Here is a 19,361-nt window from a genome sequence, read left to right as displayed (position 1 = left end):
CTGTCTATCTATCTATCTATCTATCTATCTATCTATCTGTCTGTCTATCTGTCTGTTTATCTATCTGTCTGTCGGTCTGTCTGTTTATCTATCTGTCTGTCTATCTATCTATATATCTATCTATATATCTATCTATCTATCTGTCTGTCTGTCTATCTATATATCTATCTATCTGTCTATCTATCTGTCTGTCTGTCTATCTATATATCTATCTATCTGTCTGTCTGTTTATCTATCTATCTGTCTGTCTATCTATCTATCTGTCTATCTATCTATCTATCTATCTGTCTGTCTATCTATCTATCTATCTATCTATCTATCTGTCTGTCTGTCTATCTATCTGTCTGTCTGTCTATCTATCTATCTATCTGTCTGTCTATCTGTGTATCTATCTATCTATCTATTTATGTATATATCTGTGTATCTGTCTATCTATCTATCTGTCTGTCTATCTATCTGTATATCTATCTATTTATGTATCTGTATATCTATCTATTTATGTATCTGTTTGTCTATCTATTTATGTATCTGTGTCTATCTATTTAATTATCTGTCTCTATCTCTCTATCTGTCTATTTATCTGTCCATCTATTTATTTATTTACATTTATATTTTTATTTGTTCCTGTTTATGATGTAAAATAAGTGCAAGCTTTACTAAATTAAATGAACACTGATGATGGGCGTGAGCTTATGGGCAGTTTCAGTTTACAGTTTGATGGTTTAAAAAAAATAATATAAATATTAAAAAGCAGAAAATCAGTCCTCAGCTACACTCAGACACTCACACACAGAAACATTTTTATAACGTAGATCTGGCAACATCAAACATTGCATAACACACACACACACACACACGCAGAGAGAGTTTGTGTCTTGTTTCTGAGTTTATTCATTTATATATCAGAACATGGTTCATTGTACAGTGAGGACACAGTCATTTCTAGGCAGAGACCAGGTTATGACAACAACCCCGCCTCCCGTCCACAGCCAGCGGTCTCCATCCCACGCTCTGGCGCTCTGCGCTCATCCTTTTCCAACGCACGGCCCAGCCCAGCTCGTTACACCCCTACATGCAGCAGCAACAGCTGAGTATTCCAATCAGACGAGCTCTCTAACCCTGTAATTTCCTTTGGTCCATCTGTTCTCAGAGATCCGATCATCGGGTTAAACGGGAGTTTTATCAGTAGACTCAGTCTTTCAGTCGCAGGCGGAGTTCTGACTCAGCAGACACGCCTTTCCACTTTACTGAAGAGCAGCGATCACAAGCCCACAGAGGACGTTCATGACAACGGACTTGTGTGGTTGTCGTGTAGTGCACGGTAGTCCCCAGCTACAATGGTTGCAGTCTTTGCTATGGCACACTATACACACATAGGAACACCCTAGGGACCACCTGAAGCACACTTTCAGAACAAAGTGGACATTAAGGTGTTGCTTTTCCATTTGGTTGCTAAGTAGGTGTTCCGTGGTGGTTGCTGTGGTACTAAAAGCATTTGCTATGTGGCTGTTATGGCATCCCGGGTGGTTGCTGGTGCCTATGGTGTGCCACACATAGAAACACATGGCACATTTTTTGTTTGTTTGTTTGTTTTTTTGAGGTGGTTGTTTTGGCATCCCAGGAGGCTGTTGCTATGGTGCCTAACATATGTAACACATGGCAACACCCTAGAGATCCCCTGAAGCAACATAGCAACCAGTGGTCCACCAAACCACAAAGTGGTCAATATGGTGTTACTATGTGTTTTGCTACCTTTTCCCATTTGGGCCACTGCTACCTGCTATTCCATCTCTAGTGGTTGCTAGGCTGTTGCTAGGAGGCTGCTGTGCGCTAAGTGTTTTCTAGGTGCTTAAAATAATGTACCTGGTGGCTGCTGAGGTGCTGTTGGGTGGTTGCTTTGGTATGCTATATAGTTATAGCATAGCATGCAAGCGTACACCCAGTCAAACAGCTGTATACTAGCACCGCAATTCGAGTCAGACTGGACATTCGGTGACGTTCAGGGTCCGAATCTCAAAACTGCAAAGTCACTTCCCTTTATGTGGGTTTATGCAGATGTAGTGTAGCCTTATGAGCGCTACCCTTCAGTACAGTATTACAGAAGAGCCTAATCTGACTGTAAATAAAAGCATAAATATGAAATAATCCAAGGTGTAATTACACAAGTGCACCACTTTCGACCAATCAGAACACATTCCATAGCATTTCACCATATTATAATGTAACTCTTAGACATAATGGGTTAAAGGAGTACTCCAGTGGTTTTCAGCCTAGTCTCAAAAACGCCACGTCTGTAGTTTCCGGTTGCAGGCCATTTGTGTTGGTTTTGACTTTTCTTCGTAAAGAGAATCTGGCAGTTGTCTTTTATAATTCATCAGAATTTCATAATAAACAGGCCAATAGAAACGCTCCAAAATGACCTGGACTAAAATCTTCCATTAAAAGTTCAGGAGGTTTATCCCCTCCTGTGAAGCTGCACAGATTTACTGTTCTTTTCTAGAAAAGAAAAAGCAGGAAACGATGAATAAGCAGGTGTCCCAATACTTTTGTCCAGCTTTTGTAAACCCACTGAAGTATTCCTTTAATTCCCTTAACTCATAAAAACCTGCAGAGCCAGACCGGGATTAAGACCCACTGCTGTAATCCCTAAACACACAGAAACGGAAAGAGGCGGCACCCTCCTCCAAATCACCCAGCCAGCATGCTCATGTGGGGGCTCCCATGGCTGGAACGTGGGCTAGGTGGGTTCCAGTGGGTTTGTACATGTGGGGGACCCAGTTGGGATTCCCAAATGGGCCATATCGTTGCAGCCCACCTTAATCTCACATGGGTCCCATCCAGGCCCCTTATGCAGTGTACTACCCAGACTGGACCTGTGTTTAACCCCTCCATCACTGACCCTGGTGGGCATCCATATGTGGGGCCAACACGGAACCCGTAGACCCATACAGGCCCCACATGGGTATGTTAGCTGGGCACAAACACTCCACAAGTGATCTCAGAAATACAATAGAGTAGAAATACAATTCCAGATGTTTATTTTAATTATTGTTTACTTATTTTTATTTATTTATTTATTTATTTTTGCTCTCTCTTTTTTCTTTTCTTCTTTTTTTAAGGACTATACTGCGCGTCCACGGCTGAGAGGAGGCGTCCTTGAGATGAGCCGAGAGCGCAGTGGCTTCATTCAGTTACTATTATACTTAAGCATCAGTGGGTGGGTTGGTGGGTGTGACGGTATGTGATGAGAGAGACAGTAAGAGACAGAGAGAGAGAGAGAGAGAGAGAGAGAGAGAGAGACAGGTAAAGAGTGAGCGAGAGAGAGAGTGTGTGTGTGTGTGTGTGTGTGTGTGTGTGTGTTTGGATGATATTTTACAGGCGTGATTGAAAACACCGCTCTTATTGCACCTGGTGTTTCTGCATCATTTTTAACACTGCATTTTTTTTCTTTTTCTTTTTTTTTGACGAAGCAAATCTTTACACAACAGCTTGCATTTCTTGTTCTCCCCCAGACGGTTGGTGGAGAGAGAGTGTGTGTTTGTGTGTGTGTGTGTGTGTGTGTGTGTGTGTGAGCGCATATGTGCGTTTTCATTCCTTTAGTCCACGTACATGGGGGAGCTGGGGGACGCAGGCATCTGATCGAGGATCCTGCACACGTAGCTGGCAACATCTACAGAGCGCTCCTCGTACATCAGGATGAAGGGATGTTTCTGAGGAGGAAGGAAGATAAGTACCGCGTTATCCAGCAGGTTCCCCTTAACCTTCAAAAAAAAAAAACAACCCAAACATCTCCACTACTCACCAGAAGCTCCCGGTACTTTGGCCTTTTAGACTCGTCCTTTGTAAGGCTGCAAGAAAAGAACACACACAGCCTTACTGAAGCATTTAGCACGTACTAACTGGCCAGTTACACACTAGGTCCAGCAGGGGGCGCCATAACATTGCGCATCAGTAGCACAGAGTGGCTCCGTCATTCAAGCTCATTCAGTGTGAATCATCGATGCGTCAAAGATCACAGCTGAGTAAAGCTATATATATAGATATACATATACATATACATATATACATATACACGCGATATGGACAAAAGTTTTGGGACACCTGCTCATTCATTGTTTCTTCAATCAAGGGTATTAGAAGTGGACGGTGGAGACAGGAATCAACTCTTTTAATACACAGCTCTTCCAGTGCTCCACAGCTCAATGCTGGGGGGTTTTATACCCCCCTCTAGCCCACGTCTGGCATTAGGCAGCATTGTGCCGATAGGTTCATGATGTTTATCTGCTCTAGGGAGTCCTATTCTATTGGCAGTACTTCTTCTCTACATGGACTAGACAATCTGTGTGTGTTGTTGCACATCTGTGTCAGTTATGGGGCAGCTTGAAGTAGTTGAATGCATTCATTAGAAGGGGTGTCCACAAACTTTTGGACATATAGTATGTATAATAAAGTATACATATTTATAGTTACATAGCACATTATATATATATATATGTGTGTGTGTGTGTGTGTGTGTGAGAGAGAGAGACTGGTACCACAGGTTGACGAAGTTGATGAATTTGGGGGAGAACTGTCTCTCCTCAGAGTTGCTGAGTTGGGGAGGGTCTCCTTTCACCACCTGTGTGAGCTGGTCAAACACACTGTTCCACTTGGGGTAGGGAAACCGTCCAGTGGCCAATTCATACTGAAACACACACACACACACACACACACACACACACAGTGTGAATACCTTTGCACATTACCTCAATAATTCAACTAACAAAATACTTACAAACTAGGGGTGTAAAAAATATTGATATTAATTACAATATTATAACTACAGATCACCCCAGCTGTGAATCGCTCGCTATAGATCACCCCAGCTGTGAATCGCTCGCTATAGATCACCCCAGCTGTGAAACGCTCTCTATAGATCACCCCAGCTGTGAATCGCTCGCTATAGATCACCCCAGCTGTGAATCGCTCGCTATAGATCACCCCAGCTGTGAATCGCTCGCTATAGATCACCCCAGGTGTGAATCGCTCGCTATAGATCACCCCAGCTGAGAAACGCTCGCTATAGATCACCCCAGCTGTGAATCGCTCGCTATAGATCACCCCAGGTGTGAATCGCTCGCTATAGATCACCCCAGCTGTGAAACGCTCGCTATAGATCACCCCAGCTGTGAATCGCTCGCTATAGATCACCCCAGCTGTGAATCGCTCGCTATAGATCATCCCAGCTGAGAATCGCTCGCTATAGATCACCCCAGCTGTGAATCGCTCGCTATAGATCATCCCAGCTGTGAATCGCTCGCTATAGATCACCCCAGCTGTGATTCGCTCGCTATAGATCACCCCAGCTGTGCATCGCTCGCTATAGATCACCCCAGCTGTGCATCGCTCGCTATAGATCACCCCAGGTGTGAATCGCTCGCTATAGATCACCCCAGCTGTGAAACGCTCGCTATAGATCACCCCAGCTGTGCATCGCTCGCTATAGATCATCCCAGCTGAGAATCGCTCGCTATAGATCACCCCAGCTGTGAATTGCTCGCTATAGATCATCCCAGCTGTGAATCGCTCGCTATAGATCACCCCAGCTGTGAATCGCTCGCTATAGATCACCCCAGCTGAGAATCGCTCGCTATAGATCACCCCAGCTGTGAATCGCTCGCTATAGATCACCCCAGCTGAGAATCGCTCGCTATAGATCACCCCAGCTGAGAATCGCTCGCTATAGATCACCCCAGCTGTGAATCGCTCCTTATAGATCACCCCAGCTGTGAATCGCTCGCTATAGATCACCCCAGCTGTGAATCGCTCGCTATAGATCACCCCAGCTGAGAATCGCTCGCTATAGATCACCCCAGCTGTGAATCGCTCGCAATAGATCACCCCAGCTGTGATTCGCTTGCTATAGATCACCCCAGCTGTGATTCGCTCACTACAGATCAATCCCAGCTGTGATTCGCTCACTATAGATCACCCCAGGTGTGATTCGCTCACTACAGATCACCCCAGCTGAGAATCGCTCGCTATAGATCACCCCAGCTGTGATTCGCTCACTATAGATCACCCCAGCTGAGAATCGCTCGCTATAGATCACCCCAGCTGTGAATCGCTCGCAATAGATCACCCCAGCTGTGATTCGCTTGCTATAGATCACCCCAGCTGTGATTCGCTCACTACAGATCAATCCCAGCTGTGATTCGCTCACTATAGATCACCCCAGGTGTGATTCGCTCACTACAGATCAATCCCAGCTGTGATTCGCTCACTATAGATCACCCCAGGTGTGAATCGCTCGCTATAGATCACCCCAGCTGTGAATCGCTCGCAATAGATCACCCCAGCTGTGATTCGCTTGCTATAGATCACCCCAGCTGTGATTCGCTCACTACAGATCAATCCCAGCTGTGATTCGCTCACTACAGATCAATCCCATCCCAGCATACAGCAGCTTCTTCAGACGGATTAAAAAGAGTGAAGAAGGTAAGGAGAATGGAAAAAGCAACACTGAGCACTTCCTCCACATACCAGCGTGATTCCCAAGCTCCAGACGTCCGAGCGCACGTCATACCCCTGCCTGGAGGCACTGGGGTCTATCCTCTCCGGCTGCGGGAGAGGGAGAGAGAGAGAGAGAGGGAGAGAGAGAGAGGGAGAGAGAGAGAGAGATAGAGACATTAGCTCAGTGTACTGTGTGAGATCGTGAAGTGTGTAAATTGTGTCCACCTGCTGTGAGTATGATCTCATCCACTGAATCATCTAAACCCTTTCACTGACCCCAATACAGCAGGTGTCCCAAACGGCAGCCTTCAACACCTTCACACTGAGAGCAGCACCAGCAGAACCCCCCACCCACACACCCAATATACTTTTACTACTATTTATACTGCTAATAATAATAGAGGATTAATATTATTACTTGTAGTAAAAGTATTGTTATTATTAGTTGTACTAGTGATAGTATTTTATTAGAAGTAAAGTATTATTATTATAAATTTTAAAAGAAGTAGTATTCATAGTATTATTATTATTAGTAGTAGTGTCATTATCAATAATATATTATATATTATATACTGCTATACATATTCTTAGCAAAAGTGCTATTATAATTAGAAGTATTAGTATAAGTGTAATTATTAATAATAGTATTATTATTTTATTAGTAGTAGTGTCTGTATAATTATTAATATTAGTATTAGTAGTATTAGGGGTATATCAGAGACAGGCTGAGTCTACAGGACACAGACAGACAGACAGACAGACAGACGGATGTGGATGATAAACCTGCTACCCACCAGCCAGAGTTACACAATCACATCTGTAAATGCTTCACACATGATCTCATCCTCCCTCACACACACACACACACACACACACACACACACACACACACACACACACACACGCACACGCAGAGTGACGGGGTGGTGAATGCAGAGGGAGACACGCAGGATGATGTCAGTGTGCTAAAATTAGTGTGTGACGTCAGTCTGAGAGCACTGCAGTGCCACTGCTCTAATGCTGAACACACACACACACACACACACACACACACACACACACACACACAGAGAGAGAGAGAGAGAAAGGTAGCAGGGAGTTTAATCTTAAATAAAATTCAGTAGTGAGTGATCCCCTCATCGCTGCTGCCTTAAGCATGACCTCACTGCAGTATGCAGAGCCTCATACAGACAGACAGAGAGAGAGAGAGAGAGAGAGAGAGAGATCTAGCTCTCTCACACTCTCTCTCTCTCTCACACACACACACACACTCTCTCTCTCTCTATCACTGCAAGGTCGAGAGTAATGATCATTACTAAATGTTATGCTTTGTTATCGGTGGATGGATAGATGGGTGGATTGGTGTACAGATGAAGGGACGTATGGATGAAGGGACGTATGGATGAAGGGACGTATGGATGGACAGATGAAGGAATGGATGGATGGATGAATGAACAAATGCATGTGTGGATGAATGGATGAATGAATGACCAGGTGGTTGGATCTGACCCCTCAGCAATGGGACTTACTGCCATGTACGGTCTGCAGCCGGCGTCTCTGGTCTTTGCGATGGAGTCGACGAGCTGCCCACTGATACCGAAATCACACAGCTTAATGTTACCATTCCTGTCCAAGAGGATGTTAGAGGGCTTAATGTCTGCAGAGAGAGAGAGAGAGAGAGAGACCGACAGTCTGGTGAGATCTTCATCCTGGACAGTGAGCTGATGAAGCAGGTCAGCTAATTCATTCATCCCTCATCCTCATCCCTGCTGTCCAGCTGGAGACAGGCGGGTTCTTACCTCTGTGAATTATTTTCAAGTTTTCTTTTAAGTGGTTAAGTGCTTTCACAGTCTGTAAAAAATCAACAACAACACATTAATAATGTCATACACACACACACACACACACACACACACACACAGGAAGAGGAGGGGCAGTGACTCACAGCTAACGTAATTTTGCCTAGAATCTCCTCCGGGATCACGTCCTCCAACGTGGAATACACATACTTGTAGAATTTGTCTAACGAGGTAGACATGAGTTCCATACATATCCAGCAGTCTCCCTGAGAGAGAGAGAGAGACAGAGAGACAGACAGACAGAGAGACATGTGAACATTTAGGATCATCCTCCTGGATACAGACTCCACCGCACCAGCTAACAGACGCCTGTACCAGCCAGCATCCCTTAAGAGTGATGAGGGGAGAGAGAGCACGGCCAGTTGTGCTCTTCCAGACTCCGGCTGCTGGTGGCAAAGTGGCATGAACCCCCCTGACACAATCTGCACCACCTGGACTGCGTGTAGGTAGTGCGTAGGCATATACACTATATGTCCAAATGTTTGTGGACACCTCTTCTAATGAACGTGTTCAGCTACATAAAGCTGCACCCATTGCTGACACAGATGTGCAAATGCACACACAGCTTGTCCCTAGCAGTACTGCCAATAAAATGGGACTCTCTGCAGCAGATCAACAACATGAACCTATGCTATGCTATCCTCACAGCAATGCTCCTCCAAAATCTAGTAGAAAGTCTTCTTCTCTGGACAGTAGAGACAGTTACTCCAACAAAAACAGGAGAAACTCTTTTTAATGCCCTTGATTGCCTTTCAGAAGAAAAAATGAATGAGCAGGTGTCCCAATACTTTTGTCAATTCAGGTCATGGTCTGTGGACTGCACCTGAGATGAGTGGGAAACTGTGTACAGTGACGCACCTCTCTGAAAAGCGCTCCGTAGAACTGGACGATGTAGGGACAGTCACTGCTCCTCATGACCACATCCAGGTCCATCAGCAACTGCTTCTGCTCCTTCTCATCTACCGTGGACCTGATCCTCTGTCACACACACACGCACACACACAAATTCAACACCAAAACACCTGACACCTGAGCATAATTCACTAATGCAGTTTATTCAGATGTTAATAAATACTGTATATCATCATTGTCACACACAAACCCTGTATCTCCATGTGTGCTGCTTTTCACTTTACCACATAACGTGACTGCCGGTTGATCTTTGGGATGAGCTGGAGTGCCAGGAATAATTATCCAACATCAGAATCTGACCTCACTGATGCTCTCATTAGGATGAATGCAATCAAACCTTCTAAAGACAATGTTCATAAAGTTCGTCTTCCCACAACATACAGCGCATCCCTCAAACAGAGTGTTTCAGTATGATTACACTGCTATAATGAAGAGTTACTGTACTGCTCATAAACAGACCATGACTCTGATTATGACCATGATGCAGACTATACACTAAATAGACTAAAGTATTGGGACACCTGCTTATTCATTGTCTATTGTGAAATCAAGGGTAGTTTCTCCTGCGTTCGTTGTCAATTGTCTCTACTGTCCAGGGAGGAAGAGTTTCTACTAGATTTTTGAGGAGAATTGCTGTGAGGATTTGATTGCATTCAGTGACAAGAGCTTTAGTGAGGTCAGGATGTTGGATGGACCAGCCCACCTTATCATCCCCAACTCATCCCAAAAGTATTGGATTGAGGGGGGCTGGGGGGCTTTATACCCCTCCAGCCCACTCCTGGCATTAGGCAGCATGGTGCCAATAGGTTCATGTTTACTAACTGCTCCAGAGAGTCCTATTCTATACATGTATATTATGTGTGGACATCCTAGAAGGGGTGTCCACAAACATTTGGACATATGGTGTGGACCAATGGACTAATAGAAATGCAATGGAATAAAATGTAATGTGGCTGAACATATAAACATGGCTGTAAAACTGCTGATTTGGAGATACAAGGTTTTTATGTAATGATAATAATAATAGTTATTATTTTTATTATTATTAAAGCAGCGTTTTACCTTTACAGCCATGATCTGTCCACTCGGCTTGTGGGCCATTTTGTTGACGGAGCCGTAGGCCCCCCGCCCAATCTCCCCCAGGTCCTTAAGATCTTCTGCTGTGAAGTCACAGTGCTGCTCTGGAGAGATCTTCAACTTCCCTGACGACTCAATGCTGTGTGTACGCAGACGCTCTCTGAACACACACACACACACACACACACACACACACACAGTTGCTGAAAATCGTGCAGTACCTCACATAATCAACATGAGCTCGACTATTAAAGCAGCTGTATGCAAGAACTGGAGTTGTTTGCTCCTGTGCTCCCCCTACAGGTGGAAAGTGTTATCCACTTTTACTCCACTGCAGTAAAAACAGATCCCGCTTTGAGCGCCCCCTTATGGACTTATATCCATTTCATGTGGGCTGAGGTGGTAGAGTAACACTACAGGATTTTACACTAATATGACTCATATGCAGCGTTACACAGCAGCAGTTCTGGAGAGAGGTTCTCCTCCTGCAGCTCCACCACCAAACCTCCATAGTCCAGTAGCAGCAGCAGCGCTCCGGCCCGGAGTGGGAATGACGGAGACACTGCTGCTCTCCCTGTTCCAGTCAGTGGAGCATCAGCTTGATCCTAACTGTAGGGGGAGCCCAGGAGCAGAAAATACCAATTCCCGCATGATGCTGCTTTAATGTCTGTTAGAGTTTTCCGAACTGTCGATGAATCCGTGTTTTTGGAAGTTGGGGGAGTGTGTTCGCTCACACACGCGGCTCTGCTAGGGCATCTGAGGGTCTGTACTCACATGTGTGGGTTCTGAAAGGGCGGTCCCGCTGTGTTGAGGGTGAACCTCGTGGCCGGTTTGATTGGCGGATTGGCAAAATTTAACTTCAGTGCTTTACGTTTACCTGACGGAGAGAGGAGGAGCACATATTCAGGTTATACACACACACACACACACACACACACACACACACACAATCAGGGACAGTGTATGGAGGAGACAGTATGAACGTTGTTTTTCCAGTGAATGAGGGAGAAATGAGGAACACTCCAGTGCATCCGCAGATGCTCAGGGAAGCCATGCACACCTCACCAGCAGGAGGAATACACACCAGATTTCCTAAAGCTGCCACACACACACACACACACACACACACACACACACACACACACACAATTTCCCTGCCCTGTTCCTCGTAGCGAGTGTACACAGTTAGCTGCTAGCTCTGATATGAACGTGTTCCTGATTATACCTTATCGTTTCCCTGTATTGTGGCTAGCATATTAGCTAGCATATTGGCTAGAGTATTAGCATAGGGATGACATATTAGCATGTGGCAAGAGCATTAGCTTAGGGCTAACACAATACATCGTGGCTAGTGTGTTAAAACTCGGCTAATCGGCCACACCTGGGTGAACTCTCTCTCTGTGTGTTTTCAGAGTGAGCAGCTGACGTTGTTCCGGTCTTCCAGGTACGAGGTTCAGGGCCACGCCCTCCCCCAAATTGAACAGCAGCTTTAGTAAATCTGGTTGTTGAAGATGATGACTGCGGTCCCTGCATGCTGACACCAGCCCTGCCTGCCCTCCCCTCACTCCCCATTCACAGCCTTCAGGTCCATCACACCGTCCATTCCATACTTACCAGCGTCCAGCGCTAAACCTACAGCACCAGACTCAGCACCAGACTCAGCACCGGACCACAGCACCGGACCACAGGACCAGACTACAGGACCAGACTACAGGACCAGACTACAGGACCAGACTCAGCACCGGACTACAGCACCGGACCACAGCACCAGACCACAGCACCGGACCACAGCACCGGACCACAGCACCAGACCACAGCACCGGACCACAGCACCGGACCACAGCACCGGACCACAGCACCGGACCACAGCACCAGACCACAGCACCAGACCACAGCACCAGACCACAGGACCAGACTACAGGACCAGACCACAGCACCGGACTACAGGACCAGACCACAGCACCGGACTACACACAACTCTCCAAATCCAAAAATCCAAGGTGTTCAGTGCTGAATGTACAGACCTCATATAAGTGCAAGTCCTAACTGCCCAGTTCTATGCTCTGCTAAATGAACCTAGAACCTGCAGAACCTACCAAGCCAATTGGCATAAGACTAATATAGTTTGTGCTAATTAGCTTGTGGCCAGAGCATTAGTTTGGGACTAATATATTAGCTTGAGGCCAGAGCATTAGCTTAGGGCTAATATATTAGCTGCTGGCCAGAGCATTAGTTCTTGGAGTGGTCATGGTTCCACACAGAACTGCTCCCTTTGCTAAGGAACCCTTGAAGAACTAATTTTATGAAGGGTTATTTTCACTATAGAACCAATATCTTAAGAGCATCATCTTTAAAAACGATTTCCACCAATGTAAAGAATCCCTTCTTTACCTTCTCTGGTAAAGAACCTTTAAAGAACTCATTCTTGAATGCATAGTCTAAGCAAAAAGGGTTCTATGTAGTACTACAGAACCCTTAGTAAACGGGGTGGTGGAACTGTTGGTGTTTGGGGTTTTATTGAACATGCTCTTTAAAAAATCGTCTACAAGAGGCGAGATCCATTTAACCAGAGACCACAGAGTTTTTGGAGTGGTCATGGTTCCACACAGAACTGCTCCCTTTGCTAAGGAACCCTTGAAGAACCCATTTTATGAAGGGTGCAGCTGGCCTGATAACTCTGGAAACTCTGGAATCTGGCAGGATGATCCCACTCTGAAGATCCCAGATCTTCAGTCCACCTTGGTGCTTACATGAACATCTCATCACGTTTTGGGTTTCATTTACAGAACCAAAGCCATTTCTGGGAGGTTCTTCGAGCGTTTCCCGCCACCTTTGACTCGGACAATGCTGTAAGACGAAGAAGATTCCAGCATTTGACTGGAAATCATGACTGGAACAATCTGACTTTAGAACATCTGCTTCAGTCGGAAGAACTCGGATTAAATAAGATACAAGAAACACAAATCCTCCTTATCTAGACGTTATCCAACGATGCCAATGGTGACAACCCCACGTACAGTAAACCTACGAGTTCCCATCGGTCGGAGAGGTTCCACCTTTAAAGAGAAGAAGCTGGTTTTGTCTCTTTCCACACTTGAGACGCCACAAGAATGCGGGGGTTTGGATTCCGGTGGAAAACCATTCAGTCCGCCAATCTCCCAGAGTGAGTTTCCCTGTCCCAACAGGCTCCTGATTGTTCCAGTGCTGCTCTTGCCAAAGACATCCTCGCCGAGCTCCGAAACAAGACGCAACGCAATGCCGAAGAGAAAAAAAAACAAAACAGACAGAAAAAGACAGTGACAACCGCAAGGCAGTGCTCAACCCGGTGGTTAGTAACAAGCCATCTGAAAACCACACCCAACAGAACCCACCAGAGCTTCCATTACCTGCCTCAGAAAACATCGCTTTCTGTTCAGGATGATATCGAGGAGAACAATTTAGGAACTTCACTGATCAAGAGGGAAAAAGATACCTCGGCCCACGGCCAATGGAAGCTCTCAGGTCTGGGCTTGTGCCGATTTCTTCACACTTTCCACAGAGAGAAAGGTGATGAAGCTGCTGGAATGAACCTCTGAGAATCGTTCACAGCTACTGTTGCTTGGTAGGACACGACTAAGGAGCAGGACTGGTATGACCAATCGTCTGACCCAGAAAAGCAGAACGTTCACCAGCTTCAGCGGTTTAGCATTCGTTACCAGCTACTGGCTAAAGGTGCTCCATTGCAGACAGCTTGTGTCCTCTCCATAGAAAAGCATTGACCAATAGAATGGTATGGAATGCTCTGGAGAAGCCTCACATAGGCCTACGGTCACCATGCCCAGGGCTAAGCTTGGATTAGCGGGATCTAAAGCTCTCCAACATTGGATAAAAGAAGGTCCATCCAATACTTTGGAATGTGTTGGACTGGCAGAACTGATCGTCCAACACTAGGAGGTGACCTTGCTAATATTTTTATGGCCGAATGCAAGCAAATCCCTGCAGTTGACTGGCACCCTCACTGTCCAGTGGTGGGATGGATGGGTGGATGGATGCAATCAAGTCCAATATTTCAAAATGCTTCTAGTGGACAGAGAAAGGTTGGACTTCTGGCTGGACTCATGGATGGCTTGTGATCGGAGTCGTTGGGGAGCCACTAGCTAATATACTGTAGTAGTCAATATAAGTGGTCCACAAACTGGGAGCCTCCAATGACCCGTTTGAGAACCCCTGGCCTACACTATTAGCCAGTGATGCATGGCTGAATCTACTCCACAACCAGTAACATGGTGAACCTTCTGCTTAGCCTACCAATCAAACAAATCCCTGAAGATCTTCAGTGTGATTGGTCCATTGATATCTAACACCAGTGGGACTTCCACAGCACCTCCACATCATGAGGGCCCAGATGTTCCTGAACACCACCACCACCAACACAACAAACCCTTTAACCGGCACAAGCCTCCTATCGCAGCCCAGCTCTCGGCAGCACTGATTAGTGGAGATGCAAGAGCTTCGGACACCAACACAGCCACGATCAGACAGAGTTCAGCAGAGACAGAAACGAGGGGCTTACTTTGGGGAGCTCCAGACAGGTTAATCTGAAATCCTGGTGATGAGAAGAACAACAGCACACACTGGTTAACGGGATTATTTAAGGTACGGCTGCGATTCCGTATTAACAGCACATTAGTGGACCCTTGGTGTGGTCTGGTCGAAGACTGGACAAAACCTCTTGAAATGGGTTAATCAGTGGAATGCCCTGATTTACCCCAACGTCCAGGCCAGGGTGGGTGGTAGAACCCTTCGTGTTCTAGATAGCACACTGAATATGCAAGCTTTACTTTGATCTCTGAAAGTGTTCAGACCAATAGCGCATCCCAGTGGGAGCTTCTGGAAGTAGAGCTGCTCTGCAGAGCTGAAACATCTGTTAGACCAAAATTCAGTGACCTTAATTCACAGTGTCCACTACTATTACTGAATTACTCATTTAAGGTCTGGGTTCAATACTGATACCAATACCATGACTCTGATACAGATTCCTGATCAATACTTTTCCCGATAACTATGTCTAAGTTACAAACGGAATGTGGGTGTGGCTTAAACCAGAAATGATCATGGCGTGAGCTAGAAGTGGATGTTTTTAATGGCTGCAGCTGACTGCAGGCCAATCGAGAGGTAATACCACACATAGGGACTGGAATTCAGACAGCCAATCAGCCATCGTCTGGATTTTGCAACACAGCATGCTTACTGGCTCACTGATGCTGAAGTCTGATGGTGCTACAATCTAAGCTATTTGCTTAATACCATAAAAGGTACTGAATTTTCATTTTCACCAAGTCCTACACTCTTAGTAGTCTAAAATGGTTCTTTGACTTTGTGGTGGTATACAGAGACCCAATGTCTTAAAGGGTTCCTTATAGAACCATGTACAAAAGGTAGCAACCACCAATGCGAAAAATCATTAAGCCATCTAAATCTTTTTTTAGGTTGTTGTGGTTCTTCACAAACCAAGAATCTTCAAAGAACCATTTTTCAAGAGTGTACGTCCACCAACATGGTTAGAAAGAACAAAAATCGGTTCTCTGGGTTCTCATAACGGCAGTGGAACCCCCTTGGGTGCTCCTTAAACCATCAGCAAAAGGTTTCCCACCAATATGTAGAACCATTTCAGCCTCCAAATGATTCTTTGAGTTGTTCTGGATCCTCATAGAGCCATTCCCTTTATCGGAGAACCTTTGAGGAACCATTTAAATGAGTGTATTTGTACTATGATGGGTAAAAAATATAAATTTTTGTTGCAGGATGTTGAGATAGTGTGGAATATTTGGACCTTTATCAATATCGACCAGCGCTACCCTGTATCTAAGGTGATCCATACTGTGGTAATGAGTTACTCAGGCAGTCAGGTAGACTTGTTGACACAGCCACACCTCTATAGGCAGCACACACTCAAGCACACCGGAACAACACCTATGGTTTCTACAGCGTTCCCTTCAAGACCTTCTGGCTCTGGATCTGCAACCATTCATCAGGTCCACCACTCTTCTGCTACGACTCATTCGTACTGTATCGGACAAACAAACTACCCCACATATACACACAGAGACAATGCACTGGCCAGCAGACAGTAAATGCATGCAGGGAGAACAATAATGTGGGCTGAGTCTCAAATGGCTCGCTACTCCCTAGGTAGTGCATTTACAGTATAACGGCTTCCGCACCTAAGCAGTGTATTATAGGTCTAATATTAATTCTTTTATATCCAGCCAAAGGTTTCACGACTCCCTGTTACCCACACAGGGTTTAAAACCTAGTTCTGTACCTTATGTAGTGCACCATATAGGGAACAGGGAGCCATTTGAGACACAGCCATACATTAACAGTCTACTATGCTGCAGTCCACTGGACCGCACTAGAAGAAGAACCCACAAACAAAAGCAAGGTGGAGAAAATGACGGTGGGGCGGGGCGGGTGTCAAATGGTGCAGGTTGTGTGTGTATAAATATATATATATATATATGTGTGTGTAGGAGTGGGTTAATCGTGTAGGGTCTCACCGTGGTCCAGCATCAAACAGGGTCATGTGGGCGCATTAGGGGTTGAAGGTAAGGGGAGAAAAGCATTATAGGAGACAATGTACTTCAGTGGTTCAAAAGACGGTCAAATCCAAACAGTCAGGGCGTAGAGATGTGAGAACAACCGATCATGAGACGCATCACAGTTTTACACTGAAACTGCAGAGCATTTCGCAGGCCTGGAGTACTTCATAACGCCCTCTCTTAGCTTCTACTCAGCACTTAGTGCACGATTAAGTTTGTGGACACCCCTTCCAATTAGTAAATTCAGCTGCTCAGGTGCTCTCATTGCGGCACTGCCAAACAGATGAGGATACTCTGGAGCAGCCATGAGCATATTACCCTAAGACCACCGTGTCTAATGCCAATTGTGGGCTAGAGGGGTATAAAGCCCCTAGAATTAAGCTGTGGCGTTCTCTGGAGCGACTGAGATGGAGCCCCGTTCAATAACATTGGGGTGAAATTGGAGTGGAGTCGGTTGCTGACCTCACTGACGCTCTCACAGGGCTGAACGAATGCAATCAAAATACAAAATCCTCCTCACAGCAATGTTCAAACATATGGTGTCAAGACTTTCCAGACCAGTAGAGGCCGATGAGCAAAGTCCTTTGCAATACCCTTGATTTTGGAAGAACAGGTGTCCACAAACTTTTGTCCACATGCATCAAATGTTTCGTTATTAGAAATAGGGTATCAGCCTGAAGACCTCACAACAGTATGGGTGGGCAAGAGAACCTGGCGATGTGACACGTATCCCGATCACAGGGGTTACGATTCAATATTTAGCGATTTTCAGAACTGAAGACGAGTAAAACGCTGCCATCTAGTGGCCGGGGTTTAAACACAACACTAAATGAACCACTGTCTGACACTAATTTATAGATCTAAACTCTTAATAATCGATACTGTGTAATATCATGATACTTCGATATATTGGTATTTACTTTCACTCCTTGTGGGCAGTTTATTGGTATTTTATAGGGGTGCGCTGATCCAATACTCAGTATCAGTATCCAATACTGGTGGGATCGGATATCACAAGAAAAATATATCTATAATCTAATCCGTTACCTTAAACGATTGCGTACATACTTGGCCCAAACCTACATGCTGATATTGGTTATTATTAACATCTCAAATTTAGCCGGAATTAAATAGCTAGAATCTCCTGAATGTAACATTGCATTTATGATTGTCTCTTATAAATATTTTGGATTTCTTTGGCAAATAAAGTCACATCAAACTATCAAAAATCGCTGCTTAGATTCCTGTCAATGGCCTGGGGTCGGACGGTTTTAGCAATCTTTTGGCAAGCCGCCAACCGCACGGCTTGATTTAGGGCGTGTCGGTGTGTGTTTGCTATCGTAGCGACGGGCAAAATTCGCCTAGCATGGAGCGAAACCCACAAGAGTCATGTACTAAGTCTCTTAATTAATCATGGATGTGTTTTAGTTTGGGCGTAACGTGCAGTAATTAACCAATCAGGGTGTGTCTCTCGCCGTTCCCTTTAAGAGCCAGGTGTAAAGCGTGCGGTATCGCTGTCGGATATGAAAAAGTGGTATCGTCACGCCCCGGGATTTTAACATTACCGTCATACAGTGTGTCATAAAATGGATTTCTGACCATGTTGTGGTCAGATGACCAGTACTTAAAGCATGTTAAACAGCGTTAACGTGTCTAGAGACAAAGATATCGAAATTTGCAGTCCAATACAAGCACCGATCGATCATTGTGGCTAATAACACCCACCTTGTTGTGACTGATATCATAAATTGATCATTATATTCATCTTAATTTAGAAGAAATACTAAAAATACTAAAAATAATAAAGTGTGTTTACAGAAACCATCTGCATTTTTCATTTTACTGCTTGTAATTTCCCCAAAACGTAGATGGAAGCGAGGTATTTTCGCCGCACGTCTCATGACTGGGGGGCAAAAGACGTTAACAGGACCGGAGGGGTCCCTGATGGGCCCTGGAGACGTTACGATCCAACATGCCCTGCAGCAGATCAGACATTCCAGCATAAGTTGAAAGAAAATCCACAGCCTAAAGAAGTCCTGCTCTGTGAGACCGAACCCAGACGTCTGCCCTGATATTAATGGTGTAACACATGGGGTAGAACTAAGGGACAGAAATGAGGGGTAGAGGAGAAAAGACCACCCACACCTGTAACAGCAAAGAGCATTATGACAGGGTGTACACAACTGGTCAACACAACGGTCAATACTTCACCTGCTTCTGGAACAGAACACAGAATTCAACACACATGCAGTTAAATCTCATCATATGGACTATATGGAGTGGTGGGGTGGGCTGGGGTGGGGTCAGGGTCAAGGTTGGGGTCAAGGCCTGTTAAAAAGGGTTGGGGGAGGGACCAAAGCTACATCCGACTGAGCACAGAATGACTGCAGTCCTAACTACTAGAAATGTGGACAGTAGCTACCTGTATCACTCTGACACC

The 19,361-nt window shown here is 45.3% G+C and overlaps 1 protein-coding gene across 5 annotated transcripts in view; it reads right to left on the bottom strand.

The window, feature by feature from the left end:
* Positions 1-867: 867 nt before the first annotated feature.
* Positions 868-19,361, bottom strand: part of map2k4a (mitogen-activated protein kinase kinase 4a) — a 20,933-nt gene continuing 2,439 nt past the window's right edge. Inside the window, exons 2-13 of one of the 5 annotated variants that reach the window (XM_072675119.1) lie at positions 19,344-19,361; positions 14,893-14,925; positions 11,115-11,217; positions 10,326-10,500; positions 9,210-9,329; positions 8,438-8,557; positions 8,292-8,343; positions 8,022-8,149; positions 6,523-6,600; positions 4,536-4,684; positions 3,803-3,848; positions 868-3,710 (exon numbers count right to left, since the gene is read on the bottom strand). The exon at positions 19,344-19,361 is cut by the window's right edge and continues 18 nt beyond it. In XM_072675119.1, coding sequence (XP_072531220.1) covers positions 3,597-3,710; positions 3,803-3,848; positions 4,536-4,684; positions 6,523-6,600; positions 8,022-8,149; positions 8,292-8,343; positions 8,438-8,557; positions 9,210-9,329; positions 10,326-10,500; positions 11,115-11,217; positions 14,893-14,925; positions 19,344-19,361 — 1,136 coding nt within the window. In that variant the 3' untranslated portion in view covers positions 868-3,596. The other 4 variants (XM_072675120.1, XM_072675121.1, XM_072675123.1 and 1 more) reach the window with 4 other exon arrangements.

Source organism: Salminus brasiliensis, chromosome 3 (assembly GCF_030463535.1).
Source record: "Salminus brasiliensis chromosome 3, fSalBra1.hap2, whole genome shotgun sequence".
Taxonomy (NCBI): Eukaryota; Metazoa; Chordata; class Actinopteri; order Characiformes; family Bryconidae; genus Salminus; species Salminus brasiliensis.
Note: the sequence above shows the minus strand (reverse complement) of the source record. Positions and strands in the feature narration are given on the sequence as shown.